Source organism: Schistocerca americana, chromosome 4, assembly GCF_021461395.2.
Source record: "Schistocerca americana isolate TAMUIC-IGC-003095 chromosome 4, iqSchAmer2.1, whole genome shotgun sequence".
In the NCBI taxonomy this organism is placed as follows: Eukaryota; Metazoa; Arthropoda; class Insecta; order Orthoptera; family Acrididae; genus Schistocerca; species Schistocerca americana.
The window spans coordinates 704,210,325-704,231,775 of NC_060122.1; the positions used below are offsets into that span (position 1 = coordinate 704,210,325).

At 44.6% G+C, this 21,451-nt stretch overlaps 1 protein-coding gene and 1 pseudogene across 5 annotated transcripts in view; one reads left to right on the forward strand and one right to left on the reverse strand.

Moving 5' to 3' along the window:
• Nucleotides 1-21,451, reverse strand: part of LOC124613880 (homeobox protein homothorax) — a 998,899-nt gene that overhangs the window by 805,637 nt on the left and 171,811 nt on the right. For all 5 annotated transcript variants that reach the window (XM_047142615.1, XM_047142617.1, XM_047142614.1 and 2 more), the window contains exon 5: nucleotides 17,419-17,469. In XM_047142615.1, coding sequence (XP_046998571.1) covers nucleotides 17,419-17,469 — 51 coding nt within the window. The remainder of the gene's footprint in view (nucleotides 1-17,418; nucleotides 17,470-21,451) is intronic.
• Nucleotides 20,774-20,891, forward strand: LOC124614095 (annotated as a pseudogene).

The window sequence follows — 21,451 nt, forward strand, 5'->3', positions numbered from 1 at the left end:
ATATCAAAGATGAAGAAGTATGGCTCAAATGTCTCTGAGCACTATGGGACTTAACATCTGAGGTCACCAGTCCCCTAGAACTTAGAATTACTTAAACCTAACTAAACTAACGACATCAGACACATCCATGTCCGAGGCAGGATTCGAACCTGCGACCGTAGCGGTGGCGTGGCTCCAGACTGTAGCGCCTAGAACCGCTCGGCCACTCCGGCCGGCCCATGTTTACAGCTTCATCCTGTTTCATGTCCATGCACTGGGGATCAGTACGGCCACATAACATTATGTCTTCTGACCGCATAATTCCTGGATCAACAAAATGACTATATTTGACATTGTTCCTGGATGCATTACGTGCTTCCGCCTCTCGCCATTGGAGGATACGGGGCCTCTTACGAACGGAAGGGCAGCTAGCTTTTTTTGTAAAATATTTAATGCTGGAGTGAATAACGCACAAAATTAAAAGTAACGACGTGTGTGGGCTCTGAGTGAAGCAATCACATGAACATTTATGTGACAGACTTCTGACAAAAGGTAAACTGTAACTCAAAAGTGATATCACTTAGGCTGTATTCAAGCACTTGGTATTTACACGACAACGATATAACGTCAGCTACATGTGCAAAGAAGAATCATTCCGTTAGTAACTCACTGTAATTGCGTGAGGGTTCAAGTACGTAAAAAAGCTAAACTGGAACGCATATGAAGAAAGCCGCTCATTTTAATTGCATTTCGAAGAACAGTGTTACCGAGAAGCATGAGAAACCTGTCAGTGCGTGATCACCCTCCACGATTGTGAGGTACATAAAATATTCTGAAAACATCACAACACCAAAAAATAATATAGAGTAATGAAATTTCGGGAATACATTTGTCTAGGTGACAAATGTAAGTGATTAACATTGCAAGCTCACGAGTTAATGTAAGAGCGACGTAAGTCATTGCAGATGTCAAAAGCTCCACGTGTAGATGCAGTGTGCCTATCGTGCAAACAGGTTGATTGCAGGCCCTCGACTGACCTCCTCCAAACCAACACACGTCCATCACTGGCACCGAGGCAGAAACAACATTCATCAGAAAGCACAACATACCTCCACCCTTCCCCCCAGTGAACTCTCACTTGACACCACTGAAATTGCAAATGGCGGTGGTTTGGGATCGGTGGAATGCACGCTACAGGACGTCTGGCTCGGAGTTGTAGCTGTTCATTGCGTGTCAGTGGTGCCAACTGCTGCCCTGATTACTGCTGCAGATGCAGTTCTATGGCTCACAGTCATACACTGAATACGATGGTCTTCCCTCTTAGTAGTGCCACGTGGCAGTCCGACGAAGCCAGGTCCTACATTCTCGTGATCACCACTGCCAGCAATCACGTACAGTGTGGCCACATTCCTGCCAAGCCTTCTGAAATACCGCTGAAGTAACGTCCAACATCTCGCAGCCCAACTTCATGACCGCGTTCAAAGTCAGTGAGCTGTTGATAATGGCCTCTTTTTGCCTTAAAGGCATTCTTGACTATCATCAACTCACCATGTCCAATCCGCAAGGTAAGCAATGCTCTCAACCGTTACGGCGTGTATATGCTACTAGCGCTACCCTTATGCGACTGGCGAAAAATTTTAAGAGATATCACATTTCAGATGTAGAAACACGCCTACCAGTTTCGGTTATGTGTCACAACTCCTTCTTAGTGTTGCGATATTTTTCCGTCAGTGTATGTTTCGCAATACTGAAACTACGATGATTTGTTTAATTGCATGCTACGATGACCTGGTACACGTCGTTCTCAAGAAAGTGAGCTTCTGTGACAAGACAGATTTTCGACGTTAGGGTAGTTGTAAATCGCGCCAGGACACAGCGTAGGTTTTGTGGGAGCGGAGCCTGCTTTGGGAAAGGGGAGTGACGCGCCGCAGGTCGGCAGACATCTGGAAGCCATGGCGCAGATGTGGCAGCGGCTAATGAGGACTGCGTCCGCTTTCCACGCATCTGCGTCTCCAGCAATGCTCGTAAACACTGCGACAAGCCCGCGCCGGCTCTCTCGTAACGATCCCCGCCTCGCGAACGTCAGCGGATGCATATGCGTGCACAGAGGAAAGCACAGAATAAACGAGCAGTGGTGTCCATACGCGAAGGACAGCTGTCTATCAGTTAAAAGCCTCTCCAAACTCAGATGACGAGACTATTGCAGAAAATAGTGTTTCTTACTCTCACTACGGACCGGCTGCCTTCCATGCTTGTGATTTGTGGTGTAATGGCGCTCACTGCCGAGGTTATTTGCGCATGTGGTTTCTGAAGGGAACTCTATTCCTTAACTGACCAGCAAATACTGAATTTGGTTAAAGCTAACAAACTTCTGGTAACAATAAATGAGGCCACTGACGATCATAAACGAAAATCAAAGGGCGTCTAGGCGAAAAAAATTGGTGAGATGAGGGTTCGCTGCAAACTTAATTATATAGATGGTTCATTCATTCTGAGAATTCAAGATCTTCAGAATTTTTACCTATTATGGACAATAATACTGGCAAGATATCGCTCATAAGGATTCCAAGACTTTCTAGAGTGTTTTAATTTCAAATTTGAAGTCTACTAACAAATAATAAAAGTAACATTTTTTCGTGTGATAAAATAACAAACCCACGATTCGTGGATTTTTTTGCTTTACATGAACAGTGAAACCCTGCTTCTTGCCAAATTTTTTATTCTAGAGCAATTGGAAGTACCCTATAGGTTTTGATGGGTGAGTTCGCGAGTGTCAAAACATGTAACATAAATGGTCAAGTCTTTTGACAACATTGGCTTAGAAGTTTCAATTTTTTACATCGCCAACTTCAAGCAGCTACTAGTGCCCGAGAAAAAGTGTCTTGAACAGTCCGTCAGACGGACAGACGAACAACGAAGTGATCCTGTACAGGTTCCGATTTACCCAACTGACGTATGGAACCCTCAAAAGAAAATATTATTTTGGTGAATGAGGTAATTTTTAATCTATCTATTTTCCGTGTAGAGAGCAATAAACATATGAAGTAATTCACACTTTTGCGCCAGGAAAAATAAGAGAAAATACTCAACTCACAATACATTTTAGCTTATTGTGTCCCCAAATTCTTACAGTGCCTTACCTTAGCTAGTAAATGTAAAGGCGCTGCATGTTCTGTGGGTAAGTGATCTTCAAACAAAGCACATTGGTCCTCTACCCCTAGGCTGATTTGCACACTATTAGCAGCTACAGCTCTTCTGGAGATGGTATACCTTTCTGAAATATGATTTACTATGGTACTTGACTTTTCTGAAGACAAACGCGTTTCCAGAGTGAATACGTCACGTCAAGCAACAGTAAAAATCCTACGCGATTTGAGGTGAAATTTTTGCATTTATACTGTAACACTTGTGCAGCCAACAAACCACTGTTACCAAACCACACAGTAGCTTTAGTCAGCTGCTCATCGTTTTTCCGACCATATGAATAAATGATGATATCAATATTGATTTTCACGTAAAATATTCAGCCACTGTCAGCAGACTTTTCTGTGATAGGTCAAAACTTTTGTGGTTACCTTTCGAAATTTTGATCACTCGTTTAAACTGCGGTTATTACTTCCATTGCTTCCAGAATGCCATGGCAATGACTATACATTACGGAAAAGCACTACAACTCTATAGGTCTTGTTAACTTTACAGTAGGATATTTCATTGACAAGATGTCTGATGTAAATAGGTAAGATGAGTGGTGGAGAGAACTTTCTACATAAGAAAAATTGACTTTGTGCACATGTTCGTACCCTAACGTTATTATGGTCCTTCTGTGTGATTAAGTGTAACCGATCTGTCGTTTGTCCCGATAACTGATTCTTTGAGAATATACTTCTGAATTACTTCCGGAGATCTTCATGTATCTTCTCTGGGCATCTCCGTAGCACTCTTAGGCTCACTACGTCGGCCCGTCTCAGATTTCAGCACGTCTCTGAAGACCATCGCTCTCCCTTCTTAACCCTAGATGGAGAATGTTCTTGCTTGAAACACTTTAAGAAATACAGCAACCGGCCAAGTACAAAAAATGGTTGATTGCTGTATTACTTCAAGTAATTGAATCTACAGCCACGAAGCTCAACAACCAACACAGACACTCCTTACGGTCCCCTTTGCAAGTGCTCCACGCTTTCACAGAATTCTCGCCAACCTTCAGGTTGTACCTAAATAGGTTGGTTGGTTGGTTGGTTTGGGGAAGGAGACCAGACAGCGAAGTCATCGGTCTCATCGGATTAGGGAAGTAAGTCGGCCGTGCCCTTTCAAAGGAACCATCCCGGCATTTGCCTGGAGCGATATAGGGAAATCACGGAAAACCTAAATCAGGATGGCCGCACGCGGAATTGAACCGTCTTCCTCCCGAATGCGAGTCCAGTGTCTAACCACTGCGCCACCCCGCTCGGTCCTAAATAGGTTTCGTGTGTTGTCATTTATTACATAAAGAGAAAGGCTTGGTTGCAAAGTTATTCTTATTACAAGTAACGTGTTTCGCCTGGTTTAGGCGTCCTCAGATTTTTCTAAAACAAAGGGAAATGCAAATACGTGATTATATAAAAATACAAATTAGGGAGCATGGTTCTAAGTTGCGCTAAATTTTTAAAAGCGTTATTTCAAAACATTTTTCAAAAATAAATTAACAGACACGAAAGGCTAACAAAGCAATGCCTATCACTGGCTGGCAGGGTGTTAAAACAATGGTGATAAGATTCACTGGAACAAAACCAGTTGTGTATAAAACTTCCTGGTAGATTAAAACTGTGTGCCGGACCGAGAATAGAACTCGGGACCTTTGCATTTCGCGGGCAAGTGCTCTACCATCTGAGCTACCCAAGCAAGACTCACGACCCGCCCTCACAGCTTTACTTCCGCCAGTAAAGCTGTGAGGGCGCGTCGTGAGTCATGCTTAGGTAGCTCAGATGGTAGGGCACTTTCCCGCGAAAGGCAAAGTTCCTGAGTTCGATTCTCGGTCCGACACACAGTTTTAATTAGCCAGGAAGTTTCATATCAGCGCACACTCCGCTGCAGAGTGAAAATCTCATTCAGGTGAGTAAACAGTGTAACAAGACGGCCGCATTAAAAATAGATTTCCCGTTCTACTAGGGTGGAATGCCAACAGAAGGCGCTAGTGCCTATAGAACTTATTTCTTATTATCTACTACATGAACCTCTTGCTAGGACTGGCTTATAATGTAATGATACTTAATTTGAAACCAAATCCATTTTAATCCAAGGTAGCAGTATTCGTTCTGCACGCTAGGACAGATAACGTGGGAGTGATTTGTGCGCTATTCCGTCGCCTCTGCGCGGCCGCTACGGGTTGTTCCCACACTTCAGCACGAGACGGAACTAATGCAAACACAGGCGAGCGGCGGGGAGTGGCTGCACCCGTGTTTTCGCCTCCGCCAGCTCGGTGCGGTGGCCACAGCCGCTGCAGCGCACCGCCAGACTTAAATCCTGCCGCGGAGGCCGTAAAACGAGCCTGTCACGAGCAAGCCTGTGTCACACGCGCGGGAGAAAGAAAGAAAGAAAGAAACAAGTGTAAATATAATTTTCTGCGCCAAACGTCAGGGCGGCGCAGTGTCCTGGCTCGCCGGGGAGAAAGCTGCTCCTTCTCTTTTTTAATATCACGGAACAATTCTCAATTTAAACAAAGCTGCGGCAGCGGCATTCCAGCCTCGCCGTCACAACTTGGGCCGCCCGCATATTACGGTCCGGCCCGGACACCGAATGCGATTTGTTGACGCCGTCGCAGCGCGCCGGTCCTAAAAAAATAAAAAAGGGCTAAAATATCGCGCATTCCGCCCTCCCGGCGGGCTCCAAATTCACGGCGACGCGATGTGCGCTGCGCACAGGAGAAGGAACGGCCTAGCTGGGGCCGCCGCAGGCTTCGCCTAGCCCTTCACCGGCGAAGGTGAAGCGCACAGTGGACATGAAACGCTGTTTGTGCCTGCATGTCCCATAAAACATAAATGTCTGTACGCCGTTTTTATGTCCCGTTATTAAATATAGCAACCTTTTTATGACCGCAAATGTTGATTAACTCACCATACCGAGAGACATGGTGAAGTGGTTAAAGCATTGCAAGACTGAAGTCCCCTCCCCCCTACACATCTTGATTTAAAGATGTCATCTTGCTTTCAGCTTTTATTTTACGACTGAATTGTTGGCATTATCCAATTTTTAAGAATCTATCCAACATAACACAATTTAATGAGAACAATGAGTTTTTTTTACTTAATGATTTTATTTAGTTACCAGTTTCGGTGCCTCACTAACACCATATCTGGTGAAACTAGGTAAGTTATCTAGTCGTTTGTGTTACTGTAATGTCTAATTGGTTTCCGTACAAATTTAATGGATTAGTACCTGGATAAAATGAAAGAACCAGGGGTTGTAGAGAGTTTCAGAGGGAGCATTACGGAGTTCAAATCAGTCTTCGGACAGAGCGCACATTCACATTTACAGCGCATGTAGGACGTTATCCGCGACTTTTCAAAATTAACGTGATTTCTGAGGATATGGTTGACTGCTTCTTTCGTCTACACCTCTCAGTCAGAGACAATGCTTCATCTTAATGGTCCGATATTAACGGAACAATTTTCCAATTTTTCTCACGTCTCTGAGTTTACTGATTGCTTCCAATGAATGTCTACGATATTCGTCATAGAACCGGATTCTCAGATCCCGAATTCCGAAAAACTGCTCATGAACAAGCAGAAAAATTTTATTATAATTTCTACGAGCGCCAGCTCCTACATCTAGATGGTATTTGATGGGGACCTAGCAAGCTTAAAAGTCAAAGAACTACCCTGCCTCACAAGAGAAGCCAAGCGGGAATATGTTAATCTGGAAGATTCGGAGAACACTGAATAGTATTAGAATGGGCATAGCGTCAGTCAAAACAAATCTGAATAAATTGAGTCTCAAAGACGATGCGGACGATGAAAGCGACAGTGATCAAGCCCAGGGCATGAAACATCATCTACAAGTTTCCAACTGCCCAGCAAGATGTGCCCTTGACGAAAATGAATCAGTGGACATGGTCCGATATTGGGTTGAAAAACCTTAAAAGATATTTTCGACACATGTAAACGTAAAGTACCTGACAGTAAACGTGGTGGTCACACTCTAAAGAAAACCTGTTATCATACCAAAAATATTATAAAAGGGACAGCTTTCACCATTTAAACAAAAAAGGTTTAATTCCTGACAACGATGCTTTCGCAAAGAATTCTGTAAAATCCTGATCCTGGCAATTCCGTGATCTGTGGAGTGCAAGGACATTTACCAATCAGAAAAGATAGAGGCTTTGTAATTGCCAAGTTAATTGTAGGACGCAGACATTTCAGTTATCCACTGCCTATGAAAGGCACAAAACTGAACTGATGACAGTGTAATTCCGATGTAACTGCTGCAGAACCACATTCGGGTTAGTCGTTCAACTCACTGAAAACGAAGGCTCGCTTTTCGCTTTACCCACCTAAACCCTTTCAATTAGTTTTGTAAGCAGGTGACCAATTTCATCGCCCAATATTATTTCACATTATATAGCCTGTATGGAGAATTCACAGCACAAACAAATGTTCTGTGGTTCTACCTTCGCTTAACATGATATACTTCTAACGGAAACCCGGTGGTGTGAGGTACGCGCGATCATTGGCGGCAGCTGAGCAGCGGTGATGTAGTGCGCAGAGCCGCCGGCAGAGCCCGCCGCCGTCGCGTCGCCACCGGCGTGTACCGCTCTCCCTCCACGCGCGCGGCAGGTGATTAATTGTTTTAATCAAGCAAAGAAGGATTGGAGCGGCGCGCGTCGCAAGCCGCCCCCGACAATAGCGGCAGCAGTCTTCGGCGGCCGCATTGTGCTCTCCGAGGCAAAATTAATAGGCGAGAACAAAGTAAACACGCCCCGCGGCAGACAGGTAGCTTCGTTTGCGAATGTTGCTATTGCGGCGAAGACAGTAATTTCCGGCACATGTCTTTTGCACTGTAAATACGGCGCTATAAGTCATCGCTACATACGTCTCTGACTGTAGAACGGCGGTCGCAGTTGAAATCAAACGCGAGTACAGAGCTGAAACGACAGAACAGTAATTGGACTGACATTTGCCGGTTTTGTGACGTACACCTACAAAGGAGAATGAATGGGGTGTAGGGGCGAGGATGAGTGGGGGGAAGGGGGACAAGCTGGGCCACATAAGATGGCAAATTAAGCCTTCTTCGAATCTACGAAACCAGCACCTTGGGTTTTAATCCCAGGTAAGAAGTACATTAAAATTCCAACTGATTACGTTTTCTGTTTCCCAGAGGAATGTCTGTCGTAATCGGACGGTGAAATATTTGTTTTTCTAAAAATCACGAAAAGGTGGATTTACCTGAAATTATGTTACTATGTGTTTCCGTTTACCATGCGTCTTCTTCGCGTTTCTTGCAGAATACCTAAACAGTAAAACAAAGGAATTTCTATTTATTAGCAATAAAATTAACGCTCTATGCATTCCATGCCAAGCTACATCCTGCTGGTGTCCATAATGTAGCATCATAGATTATCTTTCCTTTAAATCCACGGCATAAATGTAATGAAGAAAGTTTGCGCTTATTTGCCATGGTGGATGAAGATCAGCAAATTTTAATTAATTTAACCGCAGTAAAAATTCGCTAGATTTGACTGCAATAATCTTTGTTACTAAGACAATTGTCAGCTTTCATCCACATCAACACACTTCTCAATTTCAGCCAAATCAAAGTACAAACCTATTTCGAATCGCCACGAAATTTTTATACCACTTTCTTATCTGCCATTAAAGCACACGAAATCTATAGGCTGAAACTTTCATGTTACCCTCTAATGATGATACGCAATATTGACTGGACAGCGGCAAAAATTTACTGTTAAGTTCTTCAGAGGTGTCATGTAAGAGAACATCTCTTACGTTCGAATGTCTTCCGATTTCGCAGTAAATGTGTGATCAGACTGATCGAATAACGGAAAACATAGCTCGACAGGTATTCGAACGCTCTTAACCATTTTATTGCCTCACTCGGCTTTTATTACAGGTCTGTAGATAAGGAACTTAAACTGGAGCGAATAACATAAAAGAAACAGAATCACAAATTTCAATTTTGCCTCCCAAAAGTGTGGATGTTGCTTAAAGTTTGAAAAAGAATGAAAAAGTAAGGAAAGGTAAAAGAAAAGAAACGCGATAAGGCTTCCACTGAAAGCGGTGTTATGGGGGAAACCACAAAACGAGGACCGGTTATAAGCACCGAAGTTTTCCCATATATACATTACTAATGCTCGATCAGCTATGCAGATGAGGCGGACTTTCACTGAATAAGATAGCATAGTTGTCAGTGTGATTGCTCATAATAACTGCTTAAGATGCGTGGACTTACATGAATACAAAATGGCAGCGGCTTTCCGCGACCGGTTTGCGCTCGAAGCGCAGCCGCCGTATAATGCAGGGCACGCCCCCGTTATTGGGGGAGATTATTAAAATACTACTCGCAATGGGCAAACGCATTGCATTCCATTATGCCCGAAAAACTTTTAGCTGCAGCGTAACGACATGTAAACGCTGTTATAACACAAAATGTATGTAACAAATTATCCCTCCCCCAGCCACAGAAAATGTAAAACAGGATACAGAAAAATAGCTCCCGACATTTTTTTCCCCACCTCACCTTCGTGGGGGAAAAATATAAATGTATTCGTGGGTCATATGGCTTAATGATATGGAGTGGCCGAGATGGGCGATTCTGATTCGACGGAAGTCTCTCCCCACGCCGCCTCCCGTTAGCTGCCCCTCCCGCTTTCTGCTCCGCCGTCCTCTACCGCTGGAGAAGAGCGACCAAAACGGTGCGCAATTTGCAAGTTTAATTCGTGGACGTTCCGGAGGAAACCCAGCCAGATGCGGCCGTCAGCGCTAACCCAGGTATCCATCGATCGCCTCCTAGGAGCTGCGGCAGCGCCTTTGGTGATGGAACCACATGGCTCCACACGTGACAACAGCTGTAGTTACGTGCAGCCGTGTGTCTACTGATAGTAAATGCGTGTACCATTCAATTTCCGCACTTCCGACTTTTTTACGTTTACAAACACTTGCAGTAGATCTTGCAAGCAAGAGCACGACGCACAATCCAAATTGACCGCAGTTTCTTTGTTTCAATTACATCTACATCTACATGATTACTCTGCAATTCACATTTAAGTGCTTGGCATAGGGTTCATCGAACCACAATCATACTGTCTCCCTACCATTCCACTCCCGAACAGCGCGCGGGAAAAACGAACACCTAAACCTTTCTGTTCCAGCTCTGATTTCACTTATTTTATTTTGATGATCATTCCTACCTATGTAGGCTGGGCTCAACAAAATATTTTCGCATTCGGAAGAGAAAGTTGGTGACTGAAATTTCGTAAATAGATCTTGCCGCGACGAAAAAGTCTTTGCTTTAATGACTTCCATCCCAACTCGCGTATCACATCTGCCACACCCTCTCCCCTATTACGTGATAATACAAAACGAGCTGCCCTTTTTTGCATCCTTTCGATGTCCTCCGTCAATCCCACCTGGTAAGGATCCCACACCGCGCAGCAATATTCTAACAGAGGACGAACGAGTGTAGTGTAAGCTGTCTCTTTAGTGGACTTGTAGCATCTTCTAAGTGTCCTGCCAATGAAACGCAACCTTTGGCTCGCCTTCCCCACAATATTATCTATGTGGTCTTTCCAACTGAAGTTGTTCGTAATTTTAACACCCAGGTACTCAGTTGAATTGAAAGCCTTGAGAATTGTACTATTTATCGAGTAATCGAAATCCAACGGATTTCTTTTGAAACTCATGTGGATCACCTCACACTTTTCGTTATTTACCGCCAACTGCCACCTGCCACACCATACAGCAATCTTTTCTAAATCGCTTTGCAACTGATACTGGTCTTCGGATGACCTTACTAGACGGTAAATTACAGCATCAACTGCGAACAACCTAAGAGAATTGCTCAGATTGTCATCCAGGTCATTTATATAGATCAGGAACTGCAGAGGTCCCAGGATGCTTCCCTGGGGAACACCTGATATCACTTATGGGTAACTGTCATTACAAACTTGATGCATATCGTATCAGCAGGGTTTAATTGTTAACGAATATCCTACTACATATTTTATTAATTACACTAGCTATGAATGACATCGTCCACAGTCTACTGAAAGGAACCGACCGACGTTGGGCTTAAGTCGTCAATATAAAACATGAAAATCCCACAGCAGAGATTTGAAATTCCGTCCATCCGAAGGCAAGTCCATTGTCTTAACCAATAAACTATTTTGCATGGTACAAGCCGAAGTGAAATATCACCCAGGTTTCCATTAATGTGTAAATCAATGAACATTCGTGTGAAGCTCTGTGCCGGGGGGAGAGGGGGGGGGGGGTGAAACTGGAAATACACTTTTCACTGACGTCGTGCAAGCAATTGCGTCACATTAGCATGCCTCACGTTCAGCTACCAAAATGCTTCTATTCTTGAAGAGCAGAAAAATGTTCTCTCTTTTAATTAAAGTCTTTGTAGAAACTTTCAGGTAAATAGTTTTCACGGGCGACTTCCGGAGCTCCTTTATCATTTAAACAGTTCTGGTGCAGTAAGACAAGTAGGAAACTCACACACTACAGCTACACCACTTTCTTCGTTAGTTTTGCGTCATAGCGACAGCGAGGTAACCAGAGTGTTGACTTGGATAGAGAAATGTTACAGGCTGTCACAATGAGCGACTCCGGATTCAGTTAGAGTATATAATGAAATCCATGATAACTGTACCAGAAATGTTTAACATTGTTGGTAGCACTTTCGGAAGGGAGGTTTGCACGATTAGAGTTAACCGTTCCGCTTCCAGCGAGATCATTGCTGACAGAATGCAGTTTTACCGTGTCGGGGCTGAAGAAAGTCCTTTGAAACGCCTTCACATCAACAACTTACGCAAACGAAGGAAAACCTAAACGATGAAGGCTAACAGGGATTTCAGTCGCTCTCTTCTCACATTTGAGTCCAGTGCGTTAATCACTGTGTCTCTGAGATCGGTGTCTGGCAAAGGCACTTTATTACACATGCAGCAATCGGTTATTTGTAGCTGTGGCTTCCCTAGATGTCTCTAGCGTAAACTTGTTATAATCTTGTTCACGATCGGCGCCGCTTCGTACAGCACTCGAAAGAAATCCCTAGACATAGAACAATTCAAATATCGCGTCACGATACGAAGCACGGTCCAATAGTCTATATAAACAGTACTTCAGGTTGGGGGCATCCAGTCACAGATATACTTCTGGTTTGTCAGGCTAGTGAGCACAGACTTTCGGGTGTAGGCGATTGTGAAGTCACATACTGGGTGCTGAAGTGCTTGGCTGAAGAAGGAGACGGCCTGTTTTGCATGTGGCTACCATGAAACCAACTTCTCAGCAATCTGCTGTAATGAAAGAACTTTAATATCAGCGAAACTTCACCTTAACTTGTCATGACTAACGGTTTAGCGCAATAATTTAAACTTAATTGCAGGTTTTTGTATTTTAATCTGTGAATACATCATTACCTGAAGAAACGAAGTGTGTCCTCGAAACTACCTTGGCATTGTTTGGAACTATATGAAATATTGAATACTCAGAGTGCTTTTACTACCGTCGTTCATTTGTACTCCTTCTCTAAAAAACGAAATGGACGCACTGTAGAATGTTGGCCCTTCGTAGCACAACGCATTGCTGTGCGCAGTGACAGGCTCACACGACACTTGGTCGGGTTATATTATGAATCATGAGACCGATTCTTTGACAAATACGGAATGATGCTGTCTCTCATTTCTCGTGGCGTAAACGAGTTCGCCACATTTCCAGCAACCGGCGATGTTGTCTGCACACCGGCGATGTTGTCTGCACTAGATTAGATTACTGTACAAACACACGGTGCTAAGAACGGGCCGCAACTCCGGCGCATCCTCGAGCGCCGGAGAGCAGAGCAGCAAAGTTGAGGCAGCGCCGCCCGCCCCCGCATCTCGGGCTGAGCCCGGCGCGGCCGTCACTCCGCTGTCATATTAGCTGCCGCCCCCCGCCGCCGCCCGCATTCACGCCACGCCGGGCCGCGCCGCCTCCCGCCCCCGCGCTAATTTACACCGCAGCTTCTCGGCGATCGCGACGCCTTCATACAACTCAAATGAAGCCTGCCTGCGCTCTGACGTGATCACCAGACGCACTTCTCAGACAAACTGTAATTAGGTGCATGCGCAAATAGGCCAGTTTCTCAGCTCAGAGGGCACAGTAGGGTTCCTGCAATGCCTGCTTAGTTCCGTTCAGGTAACATTTTCTGCGTAGGCAGATGTTCATATGACTGTGATGCTAGCGGTGGTGGTTACGGTATCTTTGTCAATGTAGACTTACGAGACACATCAGTCAGTCACCCATAATGATTGTTTTGATTATTTAATTCGTCACGGGAAGCGACTGTTCGTCGTAGCAGTACGTCTTATGTATGCGGGGCTGTGTTAGAAAAAGAATCGAGACGAAACACTGGTGAAACATAAACAGGCGCAGTTAGCTCTATACCATATGGAGGACAGTGTTAACTTCGTGTAGTTGTCTTGAATTTAGTTAACCGGCTGATGCTTTTCTGAAAACATGACATTACCTCATACAACAAATACTTTCGAGCGGAAACACGTGATTTATAGCGATATACTATCTCAAATTTCTTAGTGTCTATTTCAGGCAAGTAATAGTTGCTTAAACTGTATATTGAACTAATGAGAAACTATTGATGTAAATCGAGTAAATTTAAATCGCTATTTCATTCATTATTATTAAGATTATCCTTTTTGAGTGAGAGAGATATTTTAATTCTGCAACACAACGCTCTTTACATATAAAAGAAAATGGCAAGCGTAATACAAAAAGTTCATTTGAAACACTGGAAAGCAAAGGAATCTGTACTACCGTGAAAGATACGTAACGTAATTTCTAAACGGAAGCTGTTGCTTTCAATCTTTCAAGAAAATCATCAATACCATTCTGAAACGAAATGTTTAAAACTTAACTGACGCTTCTCTTATCCATAAAATAAAAGGAAAAACTACCTCAAATCTGAATAGCATGCCATCAGGAAACTGAACGTTAGCATGGTCGTGGTAGTAATAAGCCGATTCATGGGGATATATTCGACGATTCCGCTATTCATTTTCTACACGCTACTAACTGAAACTTTATCTCGAGCGGGGACAAATCATCAGGCCGGGAAGACCGAAAACTTTCAACATGAACCCGGTTCGAGACTAGATCTATGCGATCCGGGGGGATCGTTCTAGCAACTGAGGTATCCGAAAAGATCTGCGGATGAACTGAAAGCATCCTTTCGTATGTGCATCTCTCACACTTTCCCAAACTCAAAATAAGCTCTCCTGTAGTACTGGATAAAAGGCTATGGCGAAGAACACCTTGATCACTATCTAGAAGTTTGTCCCATAACTTAATTTTCGCCCTCTGCTATAACCAACGATTAAATAAATCCTTATGGCGGTTTATCGAACTGAGACTATGTATCCAATCCGAGTTCTTGCCTTTTATGGAGAATTCAGATAGTCAGCAACGTTATCTTCCTCTTCTTAGCAGTCGCTACTGTGAGACGATGTTTCTCTGTATGGCGCTATAATGGAATGTAGTTGAACTGAATCAGGAGATGTTAAGGAAATTACATTAGCAAATGAGACACTAGACGCAGCAAAATAAATGACTATGGTCCAAATAGAGAGTATATAAAGTGCATACTGGCAATAGCAAGCAAAGCGTTTCTGAAAAACAGATGTTTGTGAGCATCGAACATAAAATATCAGGAAGTGTTTTGTGGCGGTACTAGTGTGTAGTATAGCCTTGTACGGAAGCGAAACGTGGGCGAGGAACTGTACAGGTAAGAAGAGAAACGTGGTGACTCAGGAGAATGCCGAAAACGTGATAGGTGTTCAGATAACTAAGAGGATGTACGGTAGGGCGGTATCTGTATTTTACAGACTGTATAGCCTGATGCAATGTTCCTTCGCCGGCCGAAGTGGCCGTGCGGTTAAAGGCGCTGCAGTCTGGAACCGCAAGACCGCTACGGTCGCAGGTTCGAATCCTGCCTCGGGCATGGATGTTTGTGATGTCCTTAGGTTAGTTAGGTTTAACTAGTTCAAAGTTCTAGGGGACTAATGACCTCAGCAGTTGAGTCCCATAGTGCTCAGAGCCATTTGAACCATTTTGAATGTTCCTTCGGACTCGCATCGAACTTTGCAGACACTGTAAAATACAGACACTGCGCTACTGTATTTCATGCCAAAGCTAGGCAATCTGACGAGCGTAACAATGTCCCTGTGTAGGAATCATTCGATTTAAACGCAAGCACTATATAAGACGTAGACACTAGAATAGGGGTGTCCAACTCGCGGCCCGCGGTCTCTACGCAGCCCAAATCAAGTAGCAGCGCGGTCACACGATCGTAATAAAAACATGAAATAAAAAAATCCATAAAGTTCTTCTATGTAATTGATTGGTGACTGCATGGAGTGTCCTGTGCACCACGACCAGATAATGGATATACTTAGAAGGAGAGACAGCATTGGTCGTATTTATTTGTTTTATTAACCGCAAAATCGATTATCGGTCACTTAGTGACCATCCTCAGTGCTGTAATATACAATTTAAATTGGTCACTAACTGACCGATAATCGATTTTGCGGTTAATAAAGCAAAAAAATACGACCAATGCTGTTTCTCCTTCTAAGTACTTCTATGTAATGTTATGACAAAATAAACATCTTCAATCTGAAACCTCCGCCATGCAAGCTATTCCTTCATTGGGCCGCCATCCCCCTGTTTTTTTAGGTTGGACACCCCTGCGCTAGAACATATGTGAGTTTGGACCGGCCCTGAAAGCGTGCTCGGATGGCAGAGCTATTAAGGCGATCCCTAGCGTAAAAGCCTGGGATCGAGCACCGGTACGGCACAAATTTTCACATGTTACTAGTCAATCGTGTAACAGTTGTACAATCGTATTCGAAGTTTGCGAATGCATTTAATAATGACGTATTTAATCCAATTGGGGTACAACAAAATATGTCGGTTGACAGGATATATCCTGATGCATTAAAGGAATTTTGTTAACGGAGGGAAATGTGAGAAATAAAAGTTATAGGGTGAGATGAATGTTTGAATACAGTAAGCAGGTTGAAATGGATGGTTCAAATGGCTCTGAGCACTATGGGACTTAACATCTTAGTTCATCAGTCCCCGAGAACTTAGAACTACTTAAACCTAACTAACCTAAGGACAGCACACAACACCCAGTCATCACGAGGCAGAGAAAATCCCTGACCCCGCCGGGAATCGAACCCGGGAACCCGGGCGTGGGAAGCGAGAACGCTACCGCACGACCACGAGCTGCGGACAGTTGAAATGGATATAGGTTGCTGTTGTTATTCGGAGATGAAGAGAGCTGCACATTATAGAGCAGTTTGAAGACTGCATCAGGTAGTCTTAGGACTGAACACCAATACCAAAACCACCACCACCACCACCAACAACAACAACAACAGTGGCACCACAGTTATGTAGCGTACTGGGCTTCGGAGCTCTGATCCCGGGAATAACGTAGAATTAATACTGCGCACGCCTAGCAAGTATTAATGTGACCACGAATAACAAAGCCGAGTCAAGATAGGACGTCCTCGCGTGGTCCAGATGCGTCCAAGTAAAAGGAAGGGAAGGCCGAAACAGGGCGCCCGGGCTCGCTTCCGGCCGGCACGTGTGTCTAATACGACACATCCTGTGCCGCTGGCGGCGGCGTGATTTCCACGGCGTGGGCAACAATTGTCCCACTGTGACGTCACGGCTCTCGAGCCGTTCAATTGGCTGCCCACACGCGCGTGCGGGCTGCGGGCGCCCACGAACGCCGCCGTCTCTCCAGAGCAGACAGGCGGTCGCTGCAGGTGGACGGGCTGACTGGCTGGCTGGCTGCTGTGGCTACAGGGCGGGCGTCGTTCCTCATCGCCGGCGCGGCGTCGGCAAACAGTTGCGTGCGCAGCTTGTCCTCCCTGGTCTGTCGCGGAGTAATGGCTTTCTGTTTTCTTGAAGTAATCAACTCTGCGGTCGTCCACTAAGTTTCTCAAGTACTTGCGTGCCACTCATCGCTACTTATTACTTCCTCTTGAAACTCACCGGGGGAAAGCTCATCATAAAAATAACTGAACCTCCTTGTCATTTCTCTCTGCTTCTTCTAACGCATTTCTATTTTTATTGATTTATTTACAAACTCTGAAATTAGTTATCATACAGCTACAGCTTAACAATATAGGCTAAGAGCGTGGATTACCATGTGTGAAACGTAACTCACCTTTTCCAGTTCCAGCAGGTGAAACCGAAGAACCTGGATCGCCTGTACCATCTGAAAAAGAAAAACAAACAAATATTTTAATAAACTACGAATACTGAAACTCTTTTCTTTTCAGTACTGCATTCGGCAGTAGTTATTGCTTTACTGTGAGATAAGTAAACTCCGAGAGGTTATCAGCAACAGTACCTTACGCTTATTGTAGAGTTACGGAAGTTTCTGCGTCTTAAATCGAACGGCTCAGAGTAAAATGATAGCGAGAATGCGTGTGCGTTGCCCCCTGGTACCTGTGGCGATGCTTTCCGTATATGAACCCTTTAAGTCATATTGTGACTTTGGTTCAACATTAACATGCAAGTCATCCGTTAGAGACGGGTAAGACTTCCACAGATCGGAGTATGGCTACGAAGTGCTACTTTCCGCGAGAGGTCTGATTTCTCTTATTTTCTTACGATAATAGTTTCTCCCTGTGTAGGTATGTGCTAACAATATTTTTCACATTCGGTGGAGAATGTTGGTGATTGAAACTTCATTAGCAGATCCTGCCGCAACGAAAAACGCCTTTGTTTTAATGACTGCCACCGTAATTCATATATCATATCCGTGGCATTCTCCCCTCTATTTCGCAATATGAAACGAGCTGCCCATTTTTGAACTTTTCCCATGTCCTCTGTCAATCTTATTTGATGTGGATCCCATACCAGGCAGCAGTACTCCAGAGCAGGACAGACAATCTTAGTACAGGCGTACCATAGAGCACACATGTTCCATCTGCTGAGTATTTTGCCAATGAATCACATCCTTTGGTTCGGTTTTCCAACAACATTATCTAAGTGATCGATCCAATTTAGGTTATTCGTTGTTGTAATTCCTAGAGATTTGACTGAATTCACGCCCTTTAGATAGGTGTGGTTTATCACGCAACCGAACCTGACGTGATCGGTAATCTAATCAAAACACCTTCGAGAAACATATCAGTAATCTTGTCACTATCCCGACAGAGGTAATGTGAAACAGCTTCTGTTCCATCTATTTACTCGTGGCCAGAAGCTGTGATAGTGTTCACTTGTTTCGGAAACACTGCTCTTCAAGAGTATGCTCCTATCTTCTTTGCACAAGCTCCGCACTACAGTAATTAGAAAGGTGCGCGAGTGTCAGCGCTCGAGAGTGCTCCGCGGCAGAATTAAATAACCAGTCTCGCGCAGAATACGTCAGTTACGCCACCCGCATATTTGTGCAGTCTGGAATGGCTCTGCAGACGGCGATTGCGGAGACATTTGTACTTGGCTAACGAGCTGCGGCGGCTGCGACCTCGCATGAAGATATCGCGAGGCACCTCCGCCAGCGGCCACCTGTCACGTCAATGAGTACGAGCGACGTGTGTCGAAACGCAAACGAGTCCTGCGCGCAGCTCTTTCCAGCCGTGGCTGTCGCGGATAACATCTGAAAGGCGCAGGCGGGACGCCTTGTACAGCTCGCATGTGGCCAGTGCGCGCCGAGGTCATTAGCTATTCGCATTACACAAGCGCGGAAGGTCGCCGCCGCGTTTGCGTACACGGCGGGTGCCAGTCAGCACGACGCGATCGTCTCCGCGCGGACAGCGGCAGACGCTGAGACCACGGAAAGCAAAGCACCAGCGGCGGGAGACGCAAAGCAGTCTGCCTACAGTACACCGCGTTTCGGTGAAATGACGACTGACCACGTCACAGATATCGTCTCTGATGAATCAAGAATACAGACCTCAATGAATACGGTAGTACACGTTTCACATGATCTTTATATCTGCTGTTTATACAGGCTGATAATTATTGAACTATTTTTGACAATGTTGACCGGAATACTCTCTTTCAAATTCTGAAGGTGGCAGGGGTAAAACACAGGGAGCAAAAGGCTATTTACAATTTGTACAGAAATCAGATGGCAGTTATAAGAGTCGAGGAATATGAAAGGGAAGCAGTGGTTGGGAAGAGAGTGAGACAGGGTTGTAGCCTCTCCCCGATGTTATTCAATCTGTATATTGAGCAAGCAGTAAAGGAAACAAAAAAAAGTTCGGAGTAGGTATTAAAATCTATGGAGAACAAATAAAAACTTTGAGGTTCGGCGACGACATTGTAATTCTGTCAGAGACAGCAAACGACTTGGAAGACCGGTTGAACGGAATGGACTGTGTCTTGAAAGGAGGGTATAAGATGAACATCAACAAAAGCAAAACGAGGATAATGGAATGTAATGGAATTAAGTCGGGTGATGCTGAGGGAATTAGATTAGGAAATGGGACACGTAAAGTAGTAAAGGAGTTTTGCTATTTGGGGAGCAAAATAACTGATGACGGTCGAAATAGAGAGGATATAAAATGTAGACTGGCAATGGCAAGGAAAGCGTTTCTGAAGAAGAGAAATTTGTTAACATCGAGTATTGATTTAAGTGTCAGGAAGTCGTTTCTAAAAGTATTTGTATGGAGTGTAGCCGTGTATGGAAGTGAAACATGGACGATAAATAGTGTAGACAAGAAGAGAATAGAAGCTTTCGAAATGTGGTGCTACAGAAGAATGCTGAAGATTAGATGGGAGGTATTGAATAGAATTGAGGAGAAGAGGAGTTTGTGGCACAACTTGACTAGAAGAAGGGATCGGTTGGTAGGACATGTTCTGAGACATCGAGGGATCACCAATTTAGTATTGGAGGGCGGCATGGAGGGTAAGAATCGTAGAGGGAGACCAAGAGATGAATATACTAAGCAGATTCAGAAGGATGTAGGCTGCAGTAGGTACTGGGAGATGAAGCTTGCACAGGATAGAGTGGCATGGAGAGCTGCATCAAACCAGTCTCAGGACTGAAGACCACAACAACAATGAAATCAATTCTGAACGGTTTGCGTAAGGTATTCAAACTGCACGGTTGGCCGCGGGGCATGATGGGAATTAGTATGCGCATGCGCACGCGCCTTGTTGTTTCATTTGGATGCGTTCATCAATAAGCAAATCTGGTGCATTTGGGGGACTGGGAATACGCATTTCGCGATCGAGCAGTCTCTTCACCCTCAAAGGATGAATGTATGGTGTGCAATGACCAGTCACCGAATAATCGATGCGATATTCCTTGATGATACGGTGACTGCCGAGCGGTACGTGTAGGTTCTGAAAAATGATTTCATCCCCATTATTCAAAGTGAACCTGTTTTCGACAAGAGGGAGCTGGACCCTATTGAAGCAGGAGAGCGATGTCCTGGAGGAGCACTCTGGGGACTGCACTCTGGCTCTGTGTTACCCTGAGGCTACTAGCATGGGCCTCGATTGGAAGCCATATTCTCCGGATCTGAGCACATGCGGCGCCTTTGTGTGTGGGCTATATTAAAGAGGGCAACGGCCTTGCCGCAGTGGATACACCGGTTCCCGTAAGACCACCTAAGTTAAGCGCTGTCGGGCGTGGTCGGCACTTGGATGGGTGACCATCCAGGCCGCCGTGAGCTGTTGCCATTTTCCGGGGTGCACTCAGCCTCGTGACGGCAATTGAGGCGCTACTCGACCGAATAGTAGCGGCTTCGGTCAAGAATACCATCATAGCGACCGGGAGAGTGGTGTGCTGACCCCACGCCCCTCCTATCCGCATCCTCCACTGAGGATGACTCGGCGGTCGGATGGTCTAGGTAGGCCACTCGTGGTGTGGAGACGGAGTGCTTTTTTTATATTAAAGACATGGTGTATAGCAACAGCCCCAAAACCATTGCTGAGCTGAAAACAGCCATTCAGGTCATCGACAGCATCGATGTTCACACACTTCAGCGATTCATGCAGAATTTCGCTAATTCGTCTCCGTAACATCATCGCCAATGATGGCAGGAGTATCGAACGTGTCATAACCTAAATTCGAATATCTGTAATGATGTTTACAAGTTGAATAAAATAGGTGCACGCCGTAGTTAGTAACTAATTTTTGTTTTTTTCATATAGTTAAATAATTGCCAACCTATACGTACAGTATTGAAAATTGACTGTTACATTTTCAACTTCCAATATTTTATTTATTACTTTCACTA